The 16,227-nt window shown below is 41.8% G+C and overlaps 1 protein-coding gene across 4 annotated transcripts in view; it reads left to right on the forward strand.

The window, feature by feature from the left end:
- Positions 1–16,227, forward strand: part of LOC135337742 (WD repeat and FYVE domain-containing protein 3-like) — a 38,684-nt gene that overhangs the window by 21,856 nt on the left and 601 nt on the right. For all 4 annotated transcript variants that reach the window (XM_064533703.1, XM_064533721.1, XM_064533730.1 and 1 more), the window contains exons 39-77: positions 354–566; positions 802–941; positions 1,229–1,302; positions 1,458–1,599; positions 1,972–2,078; positions 2,299–2,369; positions 2,490–2,600; positions 2,897–3,072; positions 3,418–3,552; positions 3,676–3,806; positions 4,096–4,241; positions 4,663–4,795; positions 5,037–5,119; positions 5,340–5,517; positions 5,626–5,762; positions 6,156–6,304; positions 6,464–6,544; positions 6,727–6,873; positions 7,252–7,390; positions 7,652–7,771; positions 8,039–8,156; positions 8,486–8,595; positions 8,818–8,971; positions 9,288–9,379; positions 9,579–9,791; positions 9,993–10,140; positions 10,262–10,422; positions 10,708–10,800; positions 11,820–11,966; positions 12,069–12,170; positions 12,313–12,435; positions 12,667–12,726; positions 12,880–12,964; positions 13,867–13,980; positions 14,038–14,454; positions 14,612–14,758; positions 15,028–15,139; positions 15,401–15,471; positions 15,789–15,912. In XM_064533703.1, coding sequence (XP_064389773.1) covers positions 354–566; positions 802–941; positions 1,229–1,302; positions 1,458–1,599; positions 1,972–2,078; positions 2,299–2,369; positions 2,490–2,600; positions 2,897–3,072; positions 3,418–3,552; positions 3,676–3,806; positions 4,096–4,241; positions 4,663–4,795; positions 5,037–5,119; positions 5,340–5,517; positions 5,626–5,762; positions 6,156–6,304; positions 6,464–6,544; positions 6,727–6,873; positions 7,252–7,390; positions 7,652–7,771; positions 8,039–8,156; positions 8,486–8,595; positions 8,818–8,971; positions 9,288–9,379; positions 9,579–9,791; positions 9,993–10,140; positions 10,262–10,422; positions 10,708–10,800; positions 11,820–11,966; positions 12,069–12,170; positions 12,313–12,435; positions 12,667–12,726; positions 12,880–12,964; positions 13,867–13,980; positions 14,038–14,454; positions 14,612–14,758; positions 15,028–15,139; positions 15,401–15,471; positions 15,789–15,912 — 5,204 coding nt within the window. The remainder of the gene's footprint in view (positions 1–353; positions 567–801; positions 942–1,228; positions 1,303–1,457; positions 1,600–1,971; positions 2,079–2,298; positions 2,370–2,489; positions 2,601–2,896; positions 3,073–3,417; positions 3,553–3,675; positions 3,807–4,095; positions 4,242–4,662; positions 4,796–5,036; positions 5,120–5,339; positions 5,518–5,625; positions 5,763–6,155; positions 6,305–6,463; positions 6,545–6,726; positions 6,874–7,251; positions 7,391–7,651; positions 7,772–8,038; positions 8,157–8,485; positions 8,596–8,817; positions 8,972–9,287; positions 9,380–9,578; positions 9,792–9,992; positions 10,141–10,261; positions 10,423–10,707; positions 10,801–11,819; positions 11,967–12,068; positions 12,171–12,312; positions 12,436–12,666; positions 12,727–12,879; positions 12,965–13,866; positions 13,981–14,037; positions 14,455–14,611; positions 14,759–15,027; positions 15,140–15,400; positions 15,472–15,788; positions 15,913–16,227) is intronic.

Below are 16,227 nucleotides of genomic sequence, written 5' to 3' on the forward strand. Positions count from 1 at the left end.
TATTTGAACAAATAGTGTGTTCGCTGTTATAGCTACATGTACAGTACTTGTGCATGCAGAGTGGCCTTTGTTGAGGTGTTAAAAACTGTTCTTTGGACCGTGTGCCTGCATGGTCTTTGTACATGTATAGTTAATGGCTTTTCTTCAACATACATGTACATGTATGTATACATGTGCATGTAATTTTATGTATTATGGCTGAATTTCACCTACAAAATTACTGTGTAGACTAAGGGTGGCCGCCAATAGACAGGTTTCAATTTGTACATTGTATGTGTTGAGTATTTTGAACTGTCTGTGTATGCGTACATGTACACCTCGTTACATACGCCCCCATCCCCCTACACACACAGGAATCATCTGAGCCTCAGTCACAGAGCAAGGCCGTGGATCTCATCAAATATTTTGATCGTTTCTACCGCAGCTCACCTGACTTCAGAGCAGTAGCCACTACACTAGAGTTTATAGACAGTCTAGCGGGTGTTCTGTTTCCTCCTATCAGCTTTAGCGGAGGGGGACCAAGTGAGAGTGAGGGTGGGAGTGAGAAAGACGGTGACAATGAATGGGTGAGGAGTGGGTGTAGTCATGTAAATGTACCTTCCATTTTCAATATCCGCATATTTTTGCTTCTTGATTGGATTGGAATACATGTACGTTAAATAATATTTTGCGGTCTTTAAATGTGGAGGTACGTGATGTGCATGTACTGCAGTAGATATAATTATAGTTATACATGTACATTTTGCGACAGATTATAATTATTGAAAGGTTACGTTCGTAACACAATATTTACCTCTCCAGATTATGATAGACACCGAGCAGTTGCCTGGTGGCGTGCCTGGATCACATGACGTAAAGGAGCCAATCATATTGCAGCCGGATAACCTGGCTGTGTGTGCAGTGATCAAGCTACTCAGAACCATAGCCATCGATGGGTTTAGGTAAAATAATGCTACATGTACTGTACTGTAGGTGTACTTTTAATATTTCCAGTAAATTGAGTGTGCACTGATGTACATTGCATACATGCTGTTAGAAAAAGCAACGTACAGCAATAATCATTATTAAGTTGATACATGTACATCAACTCTTGTAGTTGTATGTACATGTATTTCATTTTCAGTTGTAGCAAGTGCTGTTGGATTTGTTAATCTCCTCTGCCATGAGCTCAGTTTACCATGTTGTACAGTTCTACCCATGCATAACACTCTGTACCACACACGTACAGCTCCACAGTCCCTCCCACCAAGGACAACGCCCCCTCCTGCCCTATACTAGAGAAAGTGCTCAACGCTACTCCAGGTGAGAGCACTAAATAAATATTGCTTTCCCTCTTGAAATAGAGTTTGTTGTAGGCCATGTTTTCCACACATTTGTAATTGTTTACAAAGTCTAGTTATGTCTCACTCAATTTCTTATTGGAACAATTCCTATGTGAACTGTTTTGCCCCCTTCAGCCGGAGTGGGTGTGGAGATGATCAAGAAGTATCAGACATTGGTACTACAGAGCATAGTGGAGTACCTGCACACTGGTAACGAGGACGTCATGGTTACCTTCAAGGGTGTAGTCTTCTCTGGCTCACTGCACGAGGCTGTCAGGTGTGCATACATGTACATGATACCATACTTAGTTATAGTACGTAGCTTTGCAAACATAGAGTGAAATTCGTTTGAAACACAGTATTTATAAACTTCACTATCGTATGACAGGTAATTCGTGGGGTAAAATATTCTTTATTTTTGTGGGCAAGCTGACCTCCACGAAATTTTCACCCACGAAAACGTACCTGACCGCATGCAATGCAGTGCAGGCAATGAAGTCAAATGAAATTTTTAATCGCGAGTTGAACGAATTTTACGAAATGTATAGCGGTACTGAAGAGATAGATTTAGTCATGCACTCATTGGTTTTGTATATTGCCAGTGTGTGTTTGCAAGATTTGCACTGCATTTTTTCTGTTTATTCCGCAGTGGTTTGTCTGTATTTTGTGCTCGGCTTGTAGACAAAGTGTGGCAGGAGTACTACGTCAATCCGGCCAGTAACGTGTACAACTTCTTGCTGTCCATGGTGGAGCAAGGTAGAGGGTGTCATTGCATACACGTACATGTACCTTACTGCTATCAGTTATTGCTCTGAACCTAATTATCTTGCTCTTAGAACTTCTATGTACAGTGTACAGTGTATGACTGTGCATGTAAGTCCATTTTCAAGCATGAGGGATGTTTTTAAAGTCAGCGCTGTTATTCCTAAAACTGCATTTGTATCACACTCACTCACACACACACACACACACACAGCACGCCGCTCCCCTAAAGAACTCCCTCTGGGGGACCTTTACCGCAGCCTCAACAGACTCATCCTATACCAGGTACGCAGATAGCTGAAACAGGCGTACACGTACATGCATGTTATAAAATTGTATTTCCCCAACGTTGTCTGTACTTTATAAGCACTGATTGTTCCTCGTATTACCTTGATTTCCATGCAGGTGGCTGGCATCCCAGCCTCAGAGGTTGAGCAGAAGGCTCTTATGGACACTCTCTGTATGTTCTCCAGTCAGGCACAACTCATCTTTGATGACACCAACGTGGACAGTGAGGTTAGTTAGTTGCAATAGAAGGGGCATTCCGTTATGACCACTACAGTAGCTTGCAAACAATGTACATGTACACTGTTACGAACATAGCATTCAAATTTCCTGTGATGCCTTTACCTAATATCTAGCTTCATCAGCTGGCATACTTGTTATAATTATGTCTTATGTTCGAGGGGCATTAGCACAGCGTTGTAGAGGGTGATCTCCACATACATGTACATGTACAGTGACCACAATTAATGGACTGGTTTTGATCGTTATACTTTTTTGTTTTCACCCACCCACCCACCTACACATAGTTCCTCGAGTGCCTGACGTACTGTCTTCTCAAGATAGCTCTCACCGATGCACATCAGTCCAAGAAGGACGTGGACGGAGCCAGTGCAGCGTCAGGGGACTCTGACCTCTGGGGCACACGGATACCCTCAGGCTATGTGCCAGGGTCCATCGCCATGATGAAGAGTGGAGCCAATCGGTGAGAGGTTGTAAAATGACAGTGTACAGTGTACGTTTTTGAGATGAGATATTAGTATGAGTGCACCGGAATTCTACGTGTAGTTGCTTAAATACTTTAGTAGCCTTAACATCATGGTGGTACTACATATCTACATGTATAAGAGAGACAATCGGGAGGGAAGCTAGCAAGTGTACTCCGCTTTCTTTTATTGATTTATGTCTGAGTTTGAGTTACAATGATATATAAAGAAAATTAGAACGTCAGAATAATTACTTTAGGTTATTGAAAGTATCTACAGTTGTACAATCATGTGTTACTAACAAACAAATACTAATGATATCGCCCTCTTGTACATGTATATAGTGTTTGGACCAAGATGTTGGAGTACAAGAAGAGAGAGCTTGAGGTATTCTTGTCAGTGGACCTCCCCTCACCTCCCAAGACTACCAGAGACCCACTATCATCTTCCGGATCAGTGGGAAACCCAGTCATGCTTAAGTGAGTCAAGTATACAGTTACATGCACGTATAGTCTCTCAATCTAGCAATAATTATCAATAATGCTATACATGTATAAATGCATAATTTAAGGAAGAAACTTAATCCCTAAATTCCTCCCCAGACTCCAGAACTGTCGCCACTTTATTAGTAACGGGCTCATGAAGAGCTGGGAGGGGTTCATCAGTGGGGAGAAGGCGTCTCTCGCCACGGAGATAACTCAGAAGGATGTGCGTCGTCCTGGCAGACTGAGAGGTGATTTAGCGTAGTATGATATCAATACAATGTATAATAATTATGTAGAGTGCACTCAATAACAAGTTAAATTCTCGGCCTTGCCTCGTGTAATTAGAGGCCTTGCTAACCACCCATGTTACATATGTACATGTACTATTGCATTTCTTCTCAGTACATGTACAGTCATGTACGTGCATTTAATTGTTCCAATGAGCAATTGCTGATTTGTTACACATGTACTACTACTTTACTCTTCTCAATAACACATGTACATGTAGTACTGTAAATGAATGCCTCGTTTGTCCAGGACCCACATTCAAGGTTACAAAGAAGAAGAAAGGGCTGAGTGTAAACTCGGAGCAGGTGGTCCATGAATACATAGAAGTGCTGTGTCCGCTGTTGGTGCTCGCTGCTCAGAAGTTCTTTGAGAGCCTCCTCAGGAAACATCAGAGGGTGAGCTGTTGGGGATGAATTTTATGATGTACAAATGTACACTGTACATTGTAGGCGGTCATTTGGTAAAGAATCATCAACTACCGTATATATTTCGAGGGTATAAATTAACTTTCGCAGAAAGACCATTAGAAAGGTTTTCACCACGGATTTAATTTTCACGGAATAGCAGCCAGCCTTTTTTACAGCATGCATGCATACATTTAATAAATTCGTGGGTATAAATGTTCGCGGTAGTACATACATGCACTTAATCAGCGAAAACCACGCCCTCAAAATATACTCGCTATTTTATAATACGTACGTACATATGATTGTAAAAGTTCTGTCCGGTTGCAAATTAAAACCCAGAAATGAGAGAATGGAGCCCATTAAAACTAATCTATTATTGATTACCCCCCCTCCACACACAAACACACAGAATGTAGAGTATCGCACTCGTATAGCAATCTCCGAGTGGAGCCAACTGGAGTACGAGTTGACGAGGGAGAGGGGGCTGTGGGGATCTGATGACTCCTCCCCCCTCGACAAGTGGAGACTGGACACCGTGGAAGGTGTGTGTTGAGGTAGTAAGACAAGATGTCATGTCATCTCTTCCTCTTAGCCAAATATTCATACATTTCACCTAACCTGCGTCCTAGCTTGCATTAAAATTTTGAAAAAATAAAAGTTTCGCGTAATCCTTTAAAAATATCCACTGTGTATGAAAGCTACATGTACTAGCTGCACCTGCTAAAATGTAACTACTACATAGACAATAATATTATGGTACTTTCAATCTGTCTCACTCTTTAGGTCCCAACCGCATGAGGAAGAGGTTTTGCAGGAATCACCAATTCTATCATTGTTACCCCCACAGTAGTCCCGTGCCAGCCGCTGTGAGTACAAGTACTGTTTATGTGCTGTTAAATCGTCTGCATGGTCTCAATAGCTTTTTCAGTTGGTATTATTATTGTTCAGTAATTAAAGAGTGTATGTGTGTTGGTGAATATTATCAAGTCACCCAGCCTGATTTTCATTTTCGTATAATTATGTAGTCCGATTGTGTCCATGCATCTCTAATTTTGGGCGAGCTTAATGATTGGCTCTTGTTTTCAGCTACAAGTGAGGTCAAAGTACAAACAACCTGTCAGTTATGATAGTGAACTACACGACAGACGAGAGAAGCTGTTTCAACACCCCACTCTATTAGCCACACCCACTCAGAACGTCACCGGTTTCCATGATGACGAATACGAGGAGTCACATGAAAAGCCTACTGAAGCGGATGATCAAGGTTACATTGCCTTTGTGGCTAGAAATGTGCCTTATGTACTACTTAAGTGCTGCTCCACCCTCGTACTACACACGCACACTCACACGCTCACCCCTCCCACACACACAGATTTGGCGCCTTCCCTCACGGTGTCCCCTCTGCACAGCTCAGTGGGTGTGTCCAGTCGTCATGAGCTGTACCGTCCACCCTCCTCAGACAACCCTGTCGCTCAGACACTCTACAAAATGCTGGAACCAGAAGATAGGGTATGTTAGCGTATTATGCTGTTACTAACAGTAGCCCGAGCAATACATAGAGTGGTAACTCTGTTCATGTGTGTCCAGTTACAATGTACATGTACATGTGTATGTGAGCTTTTCTCTTAGCTAGACCAACACATTTTACGTATCTGCACTTAAGTTACACTTCAAGTTGTGCACTAAAAAGTTACTCCTCCAGGCAAAGAATTAACATTGTAGTGACTCAACTAATACATGTACACTGTACTTCAATGCAGCATTTTGTGTTGGTGCATATCGAAATGATATCCTAGAGGCTTCTACTGGATCTACAATTAATAATTTTCGTAATAGTGGTTGTGGTTTTGTACATGTACATGTAGCTAAAATTGTTATTTACACATTCTCTCCCTCCCTCAGATCTCCCACCAGTACTCGTGTGCTCGGCTGACAGGCTTGGACAGTAGAGGGGGTGTTTTATTACTAGGCTCCACCCACTTTTATGTTATTGAAGGTGTGACCATCTCCAATCACGGGGACCTTGTCGACATGGAAACATCTCCTGAAGGGTACGTAGAGTGGACCCAACAGTTTATTGACAATCTGATAGCACAATCCCAATAATACATGTTCATGTACATGTATCTTTATAATTATTCATTATTTAATCCAAGACACGTGCGATGTATTTGCTGTGTGTCGTCTTATGAAGTTTTTCTCTCTTGCAGTTCGTATCGTCCAGTTGTTCCTGGTCACCTTGACAACATGTCCACCGCCACCAGATCCACTGAGAAGGCTGTGCCCATAGAGTGAGTGAGGGCATTACGTTAGCGGGGAGGTTATACTGTTGCTAAGGACAAACATACTTGCATTACTATACATACATGTAGCAACTTCAGTAGCTTGGTTTGTAAGTGTGTGACTTCACAACGAAGCGTTTATAACGTGGATAACTTGTGGCAACTAAAACCATTCCTCCCCAAATGCACAGATGCATCAAGTGGAGCTACAACTCTATCCGAGAGGTGCACAAGAGACGCTATCTATTGAGACACTGTGCCTTTGAGATCTTCTCCTCTGATGGTCAGAACCACTTCCTCATCTTCCACACTCGACAAAGAGACAAGGTCTACCAGAAGTGAGTGACAGCTAGGTTGATACATTGTGTGGCGATCCTTTCAAAGTAATAATATAAGACATGGCTCCAGTAAACTAAAAAGTGGCTTTGCATAATAATGTAGATGTCTTAGAAAAAGCCTAGTGTCACTTTATGCTCATCTATGACTATTTACTGTTACTTGGAATGGTGATCCTGTGCCAGCCACTCTTGTCATCATCTAGAATGAATGATCCATACCAGCAACTCTCCTGCTGATCCTTTTTGATTCATACATTCAAAGATCTTTACCAATTGTTCATTTTTACCATAATTACTTTTTACCTCCCTTTCCATTCAGTCCATGGGGTGTACATGTAGCTTACGTACTGTGTTTTCATTATTTGCCCCTCCCCGTAGGTTGCTCTCTCTGGCCAAGTCCTCGCTGACTGACAAGAAATACGTGGCTGGTCAGCACTCGGAGGCAGACCCGGAGCAAGGCTCTGGTTTGTTCTCGTTCCTCACTGGAGGGGGGAGGACCCTGCCCGACAGATGGGCTGTGAGTGACATTAAGAGTCAAACCAATCAGAACTTTTCATTGCGTGCTACTTGCGGTCAAATTTTCTCTCTCAATTATCTGTACAGGCTCATATACATGTAATTATAGGCGTAGATCCCTCGAAAAGAAAGTACTGCTTTATACTGGAAAACTTACGTATAACACTATACATGTGTATGTCCACAACTCTAGGATACATGTATGTCGTAGTAAATAAATAATATGCCCTATAAAATTATTGAGCGATGTTTCCACCCCTAGAACGGTGAGATCTCCAACTTTGAGTATCTGATGCACCTCAACACTCTGGCTGGCCGGTCCTACAATGACCTCATGCAGTACCCCATCTTCCCCTGGGTATTGGCAGACTACTCAAGTTTGGTGAGCATTAGATATGTTAAAATTTCAAATTAAAAAGTTTGCATGCTTCAGTAGATAAATTCCATAAAGGCAGTACTTGGTAGTACATGTACGTGTGACAGTGTGCATGCAACCAGTAACAGTAGGGCGACTGGAACGGCTTGAGAGGAATGTGCCCCTCTGGTTCTCACCCAAGACCCTAGATAGAGTCATAGGCCTATCTATACGTGACTGTCTATTGGCTGTAACCCCCCCCACACACACACCCACACACACACACACCTACAGACGGTAGATCTGACAAACCCGGACACGTTCCGAGATTTCTCCAAACCAATGGGAGCTCAGAGCGAGGCCAGACTAAAGAGGTTCATGGAGAGATACAAGTACTTTGAGGACCCAACAGGTATATACATGCATCACTGCAGCATGTATATACAGCGTAGGCCATAGTTGCACTTTGAGACACACTTAATTGTTTTCTAGGAAGGATATTTTTGCAAATTAAGCTATTGCTGTGCATGTCTGTGCTACTTTAGTATATACATTGTTAATTGGTTTTGTCTACTCTCTCTGGTGCATGGGCAGCGACATTCTGACAATCACTTTTTCCTTCCATGGAAGAGAGCCCATTCTTCTGCAATGTGCATACTGATACAATGTACACATGTACACAACATTTCCTCCACAGTTGCAGAGCACAGTCTAATAGTTATCCCTCTCCCCCTCATGCAGGTGAGAACACTCCAGCCTACTACTACGGCACCCACTACTCCAGTGCCATGATAGTGGCCTCGTTCCTCATACGACTAGAGCCATTCACACAGCACTTCCTCAAACTACAGGTAGGCTGCTGCGAAATTCTTGTCATCAACTTTTTGCTCATTTCGATTGTTATGTACTATTATTCGATTCCTGGCCAATTAAAATCAAGGCTGTACCTGCATACTCTATACTTCTTTTCCATCGTTGCACTTATTTCATCGACCTGTATACCCCTCACACACACACACGCACGCACACACACACACGCACACACACATGCACACACACACACATGCACGCAGGGTGGCCATTTTGACCTTCCTGATCGGCTGTTTCACAGCGTTCCCGACGCCTGGCGATCAGCCTCTGAGTCCAACATGGCAGACATCAAAGAGCTCATTCCAGAATTCTTTTACTTACCTGAGTTTCTGGTCAACAGTAACAGATTCGACCTAGGTGAGTTGCGTGGGGATAGTTCAACTTCTGCTGTAACACAGGTCCAAACACTTGCTATACGGAGACTGTGGGGCCCATAAATCTAGCTGTATTATATATACACGTACATGCACATTGTAACATAAAGGGTGCATGAGAGACCACAATGTAGCTCTTTGTGGTCATGTAGCTTAAGTGGTGGTCTTGTATCTAAAGTGGTTGTTAAGTGGTGGTTTTGTTGGCTAAGTGTTTGTTTACAAAGGTGCTTGTTTATTGTCTGCAACCAGCAGTATGTGTTGTCAGGCCGTGTTTGTTGTGTAATTATAATTTCCCTCAGGCACTAAACAGAGTGGTGTCCAATTGGACAATGTGGTGCTCCCTCCATGGGCCAAAGGTGACCCTCACGAGTTCATCAGAGTACACAGAGAGGTGTGTTGCAATACAGAAGATTTTTAACACATACAAAACATGTACATGTACACCTGTGCATCTTCTTTACTAATACCTGTAATCATGTTTTTGATGACAGCTACATAGTGTTGCAAAGTGTCCTCTAATGATAACCTACACGTAGTACATGTATTTACCTCCTTCCTCTTACCACACACATAAACACACACACACACAGGCTCTGGAGAGTGACTACGTGACTTCCCACCTCCACGAATGGATAGACCTCATCTTTGGCTATAAACAAAACGGGGACGAGGCCCTAAAGGCACACAACGTGTTTCACCACTTTTTTTACGAGGGAGCAGTGGACGTAGATAAGATAGAGGACCCAGTAAAGAGAAATGCGGCCATCTCGTTCATACACAACTTTGGGCAAATGCCCAGACAGGTATGAGCTTTGGGGGTGTGGTTATTAAGTTTGATATTTGTAAAGCTGGTTCACAATAATTATACATGTATTGACATACTGATGGATTGAAACCTCTTAAATCTCCATAGCATAAAGAAAATGAACTAGCTCGTATAGGAGGTTACCCTCTAAGTCTTTGCTGTAGAAAGTATCATAATATTAATTCCTGGTCCTGTGCAGCTGTTTAAGAAGCCTCACCGCTCTCGGAAGTTGAATACGCCTGCTGGTGGTACGGACTCCCCCAACATATCTGCAAGGTCATTGGACGCCAGGAAGGTCTTCTATAAGAATGTGGTTCAACTCATGCCCTCCAAGGAACCTGTAAAAGGTATGTTACGATGTACATGTATATGTATTTGTCAATTCGTCAATTAAATTGTGTAACTCTTCTGTTAGTTTTCAACTTAAAAAGTGTTAAAGTTACATGCTCCTTCCCCCCGCCCCCACAGAGATCAGAAGTGAAGTGGCTCAGATGATCTGTGTGTCAGACAACAAAATACCCATCGCAGTGGACCGTTACAAGTTATTGCTACCCCCAAACTACACCCACTACTTCATCTGGGGGTTCCCTGATTACAGTGCTAGAACTGCTAACGTGGAAACAGACAGGGTTAGTAGCACCATGTGTGTGTGAGTTGTGAGGGGGTGTGGTGTTAAGGGTGTGAGTTAATGAGGCTGAAGGAATTTGCAATCTGTCGAGAAATACAGTTTTGTATAAGATACATGTAGTTAAGTCCCAGTTTGCATACATGTATGACAAAATTAATGGCACGTACATGTACATGTACACTATCCCATGATATTCCTGGTGCACACACAAATGATGCATTCATGCAATATTATTGTCCTTCTTAGCATCTGCTACTAAATGGCTTTGTTTGTGCTGCCTCTTCAGGTGACTGGAGTGTTTGAGAGTTTGCACGAGGGTCGGATAATGTGTGCCGCTGCTGCTGATGAGAACATGATACTCACCGGCGGAGATAGCACAGTGAGTCAGTCAATAAACCAATAACCATGATACTAGTAGAACAGTCAGACTGACAACAAGTGTCACATGAAGTACTACGTATAATTGTGCTAGTAGAACACAGTAAAATGTTTGTCATGTACATTGTACATGTATGTATGTATAATTATAACTTTGACTATGTTGATATACAAATGTACATGTACATGTTGGCGTACTGCATGTGCTATAGTGTTGAACCACATACATGTACACGTACATGTACAGTGCATCCAGTCTAAAGAGTAGAATACCAAAAATGTGTGAGTAGTTGTACTTAAATGTAAATATCTTATGATTGGAACATTTCTAAAAAAATCTGCTGATACCATTGTGTAGGCGAATGAATAAGCTACAACATATCCAAAATTGTTTCCATGACAACATAAAGTGGTGGGTTTGTGGTGATTAATAAAACAGTACCCAATTGTTATAGTGGGTAATCGGTTAGGGAGAGAAAAGGCCAACGGTTTCTGGCTAAGGTTTGGAACTTTGTCACAACATCTATAGATAGTTTGGCTATCTTATGAAAGATTCGATGTTACTTAAATATCTACACATCCTCCGCAGTGCTCAAAATTGCTAGTTTTTAGTGCCGTTTCGGTTAGGGAGAGATTGAAGAAAATCTCACGGCTAAGGTCTAAAAATTACATGGAGTAAGCTTGAATAAATAATTATTGTCTAACTTTTGATAAGAAAAATTTTTCCAAAAATACTTTAGCTCCAGAGATAATTGATGTTGCGTACATTTTTTTACGATCACCCCCAAAATCATTTCCCACTACAATAACTTTTGGGGAAATATTTTTGAATCATGTTGTAGCTTATTCTTTTACCTATACAATGGTATCAGCACAATTTCTTAGAAATGTTCCAATCTTGCGATACATCTAAGTACAACTACTCACCAATTTTTGTATTCTACTCTCTAGACTGGATGCACTGTATAACTGCATGGTGCAGAGGAAAACTATTGTGAAACCTTTTTCCCTCATACGTAGGTTGTGTGTGTATGGGAGCTGATCTCTCGGCAGAAAGAGAAGTCTTCAATGCAGCTCCATTTAAAGCACACCCTCCACGGACACACTGCACCCGTCACTTGTGTAGCTGCATCGTCCAACTACAACCTTGTCGTCTCAGGATCAAAGGTTAAATGGGTCGATTTAACATAGTACAGTATATATGTACATGCATGCACATTAGTGTAAGGCCTCTTGCACACACACCTTTGAACCCTGACCTCCATGCAGGACCATACATGCATTCTGTGGGACATTAATAGCTTCTCGTTTGTAAGGCAGCTGAGCCATCACTCTGGCTCTATCGTCGTGGTAACCATCAACCAGATGAATGTGAGTGTCGTTAGTAGTAACAGTAACAGGGTTATCATCTTATGATTTGTATCATGTTTATGGTCGAATACAGTATTTCATAGAACCATTGTGTTGTAGTGTGCTTTTTATTGGCGTGTTGTTCAATCTCTCATGTTACTAGGGCAACATCGTATCGTGCACCAAGAACCAGGTGCGACTATGGACTGTTAACGGTACTCTGTTGGCTGAGAGCACCCTCCCCAATTTCAGCAACTACCGAATCACTTGCTGCACTGTCTCCGAGGTGAGTGTGTCTATTGCATTAGTCTAAGATTTGGTATCCCGCATAACGGCAACCAGTCTTTTATTCCTATTTCATGTACTGTATGTAGCCCATTGTTACAATTTCACTTGCTCTTGCAATGTTGAATGGATGAATGTATTCGTTTGGTCCTGTACAAAGCTGTGTGCCCATGTGTACATGTAGCTGTAGGCATGTAGGGTTTATTACAAGCTGTGCGTTGTGTCCCTGCAGTTTTATGAGTGGGACAAGGAAAATGTGATCATCACTGGGTCAACAGATGGAGTTGTCAGGGTAAGTAAGTTAGTAAGTCTAGTGCATGTGTTTCATCTCTAGATCATCTCTTTCCTACAGAGCATGCATTGGTAATTTTTATCCCATGATACATGTACAAGGTACATTAATTATATAATTATATATAAAGTTTTATCCATCTCCCACCTGTAGGTGTGGTCACTGGAGTACACCACCAGTCGCGATGACGGGACTAAGAAGAGGAGAAGCAAGTCACTGGAGGCATCTATCAACGCAGGTCAGACCATAGATAGAGTAGAGAGGGATTGGAAACGGAAGTATCCTCGAAGTACCATCCGTGTATCTCCGCGGTTTTAACCGAGGCTTACTTTTTAACATAAGGGCTAAATGTTCATGAATAATTCATGAGAATTGTTTTGCTCTCTGTAAGAAGTCCACGAGCCGTTCTGCTGCTAAACATAAACTTTCATCTCATACTCGAGGCCATTTGGGACACAGGACTCTATTTAGTTACAGTAACACAGCCTTAGCTACATGTATATCAAAGGTACTATAGGAACACAAGCATGAAAAAGCGCTCTGTGTACCTCTAGCTACTTCACGACAATCGAGATTATATTTTCTTCGTTTCCAATTGATACCTACATGTACATGTACTATCATGGGGCATGTGATTCAGTAATGGGGGTAGCTCTGAGATGTATGCTTTGGACACAATAAGTTTTGCGGGAGTTATGAAGAGATACACGGATGGTCCCAGAGCCACTACGTAGACTTCATTGTAACTTCCGTTTCCAATCCCTCTCTACTCTATCTATGGTCAGACAAACACTCTACAAGCCATTCCATATAGGGGAGAGTTACTTTTGAGAGCCTATGCATGGTGTACATGCACTGATTTAAGTTTAACAAAATAACATTCTCTAGCTCTTTGGGAGTTTAGCTTCGTGGATTTATGACAATGTCATGAATGAATCATTGTACATGTACATATCAAGAGATGTATGTACGTGATATTCTTATAAAGTGTACATGTACATTAAACATACATGTACAGTAGATGATTCCTCCCTGGCTCGTAATACATGACAATCTATACAACCTCGTCATTGGTTTATCCGCATACATACATGTACGTTAAACCATAATAAAATTATTATGTTATCGGCCCCTCCACAGAGGCTGAGATGGATACCTTCCCTCGGTCCCGAGTGTCATCAGTGGTGGAGAAGCTGAAGGTGGCCACTCAGAGAGACAGGGCCAACTCTACACCTTCTCTGCCCAACACCACAGGTAAGTATAGCCATTGTGTGTGTCATGTTCTATTGCAAGCTGTAATGCTGTCTGCAGTGCTCAAAGCCAGAGAGAGTGAATCATTCCCAGACTTTAATCCCGCTCACTTCGCTGAATCAGCACAAACCACCCCCGCTCCTCCTGTTAAACCAGTATTCGTTAATGACCCATATGCACACATAGAAGCAAGCATTGAAGATAGGCTGGACAGACATGATATCGACTTACTACTAGACGTGAATAGACACGACGAGGAATTGACAGTATCTATCCCTGGAGAACTAAAGCAGGAGTCACATGCCACTGATATCGAGTCAGATGATGGATCATGTGATATGGACACTGTACAGTTGCACAAACAACTGAATCCTCAGTCACATGATCAGACTGACGGTGGCGACATAGTGTTTACTGATGTGGAAGATAAAGTAGCCTTAGAATCTAAACGCCTACCAGTCAACAAAGAAACACAAGGTACAAGTGTACGTATTGTGTGTATACATACAGTATAATTATGGGCATGTGCTTGGTTAAAATTTTTGAATTCCCGATAAATGTTTTGAACAATAATTAGTATTTTTGTCTTGCTGACTTGTTTGCAATCGGATTGATTGTTTTTTTTCTTCTTCAGAGGTCACAGGTGGATCTAAGGCTGGGCCAATAGAGGAAGCAAAGAAGGAAATTGTGGAGCAGCCTAAGCAACCTCCTAAGCAACCTCCTAGTTACGAGGAGCTGATGGCAGAGCAGAGAAGAATTGATGAGGAAATGAAAAAGAAAAGTGGGTAGATTATCAAGGCTCTTTAATCGTGTAGTGGAATCAGAACACCCTCTCTGATTCATTATAAGTACAATGTAACACATTGATGTGGAATGCTCCTGCTCTAATGTTCACAAAATGGATTGTGTACATGTAAACATGTAAACTTCCATAAAATAAAATAATTTCTCGTTGAGAATCACCTGTTTGGTTTTGTACATGTAGGTATTAATTATAGTCACTGTTGATTAAATAATGAACGTTCACTTGCTCCCCCTTCTTACACACAGCTGGGGTGTGGTTCCGTAAGCTGTCTCTGGTGCACACCCTCACCATGCACACCTCCTTCAACAGGAAGGACAACGATACACCTGCAGCTGTCACCTCTCTATGCATATCAAAGTGGGTATATACAATGCAATTCTCTTGTAGCTAAAATTCCGCTGTTGGCTATTGTATGTTATGGTATGCTCAGTCAGCACAATTAAGCTCTGAATTATCATACAGGTACGTATCATACAGGTACGTGTGTACATGCAACATGCAGCCATGGCCTGTCATTAATTTTGGTCTGCATGCTTTATTATTGTTATATACAAAGTCATTTGTGTGTACATGTAGGTTGGTTTTTGTCCATTATCGTATTTGTCTGCTTCCTCTCAGGGATCATCGCAGACTGTATGTTGGAGATGCTAGGGGAAGGATATTCAGTTGGACTGTCTCCGACAATTCAGGTAAGATATTTATAGTAATATGGGTTGCTTGTGTGCCTTCACTTGCCACCTATACATAGCCGTCAGTATAAAGTACCCGTTCCTATGTAATAATTAAATTATTTTGCCCCAGAGCACAATGTCATAGTTCAAACATTAATTTAGTAATCTAATCTCACAACATCACCCCAATAATTATCATTTCCCTTATAGACCGCAAAAAAAAGAACTCCTACATGTAAATAATTATGAAGGATGTACAGCTCTACGTACATTTATGCACAGTTTACAGTATACTTACCTTTACCTATCCCCTCCACACACCCACACACCTGAAGGCAATGTAATGGAGCACTGGTTAAAGGATGAGTCAGTGGATAACTGTATGAGGTGTAAGATTGAGTTTGGACTAATTGAGAGGAAGCATCATTGCAGGGACTGTGGCAAGATATTCTGTGCCAAGTAAGTGACAGTGGGTGTGTTAGGAAATTAATACTACATGTACCGTACTCTACCGAGATTACGCCCACGTCCGAAATTACGCCCACCCCCACTTTTGAGTGAAAGTTCCTGCATAGGCTAATTTGCCTCGAAAATTCACCCACCAGGAAGTGATGCATTTGTCAGTGAGCAAGTTGTCAAGAAAAGGTTTAGCAGTTTATTGTGTACGCTGAATATAGCTAGATATATAGCTAGATATAGCTAGATTATATTAGCAAGTATAAGAGACAAGGACAAGGACAATCTTCTCTGAATCTCTGTTGAAGACGTACTCTG

The sequence above is a fragment of the Halichondria panicea genome, chromosome 1 (assembly GCF_963675165.1).
Source record: "Halichondria panicea chromosome 1, odHalPani1.1, whole genome shotgun sequence".
Lineage (NCBI taxonomy): Eukaryota > Metazoa > Porifera > Demospongiae > Suberitida > Halichondriidae > Halichondria > Halichondria panicea.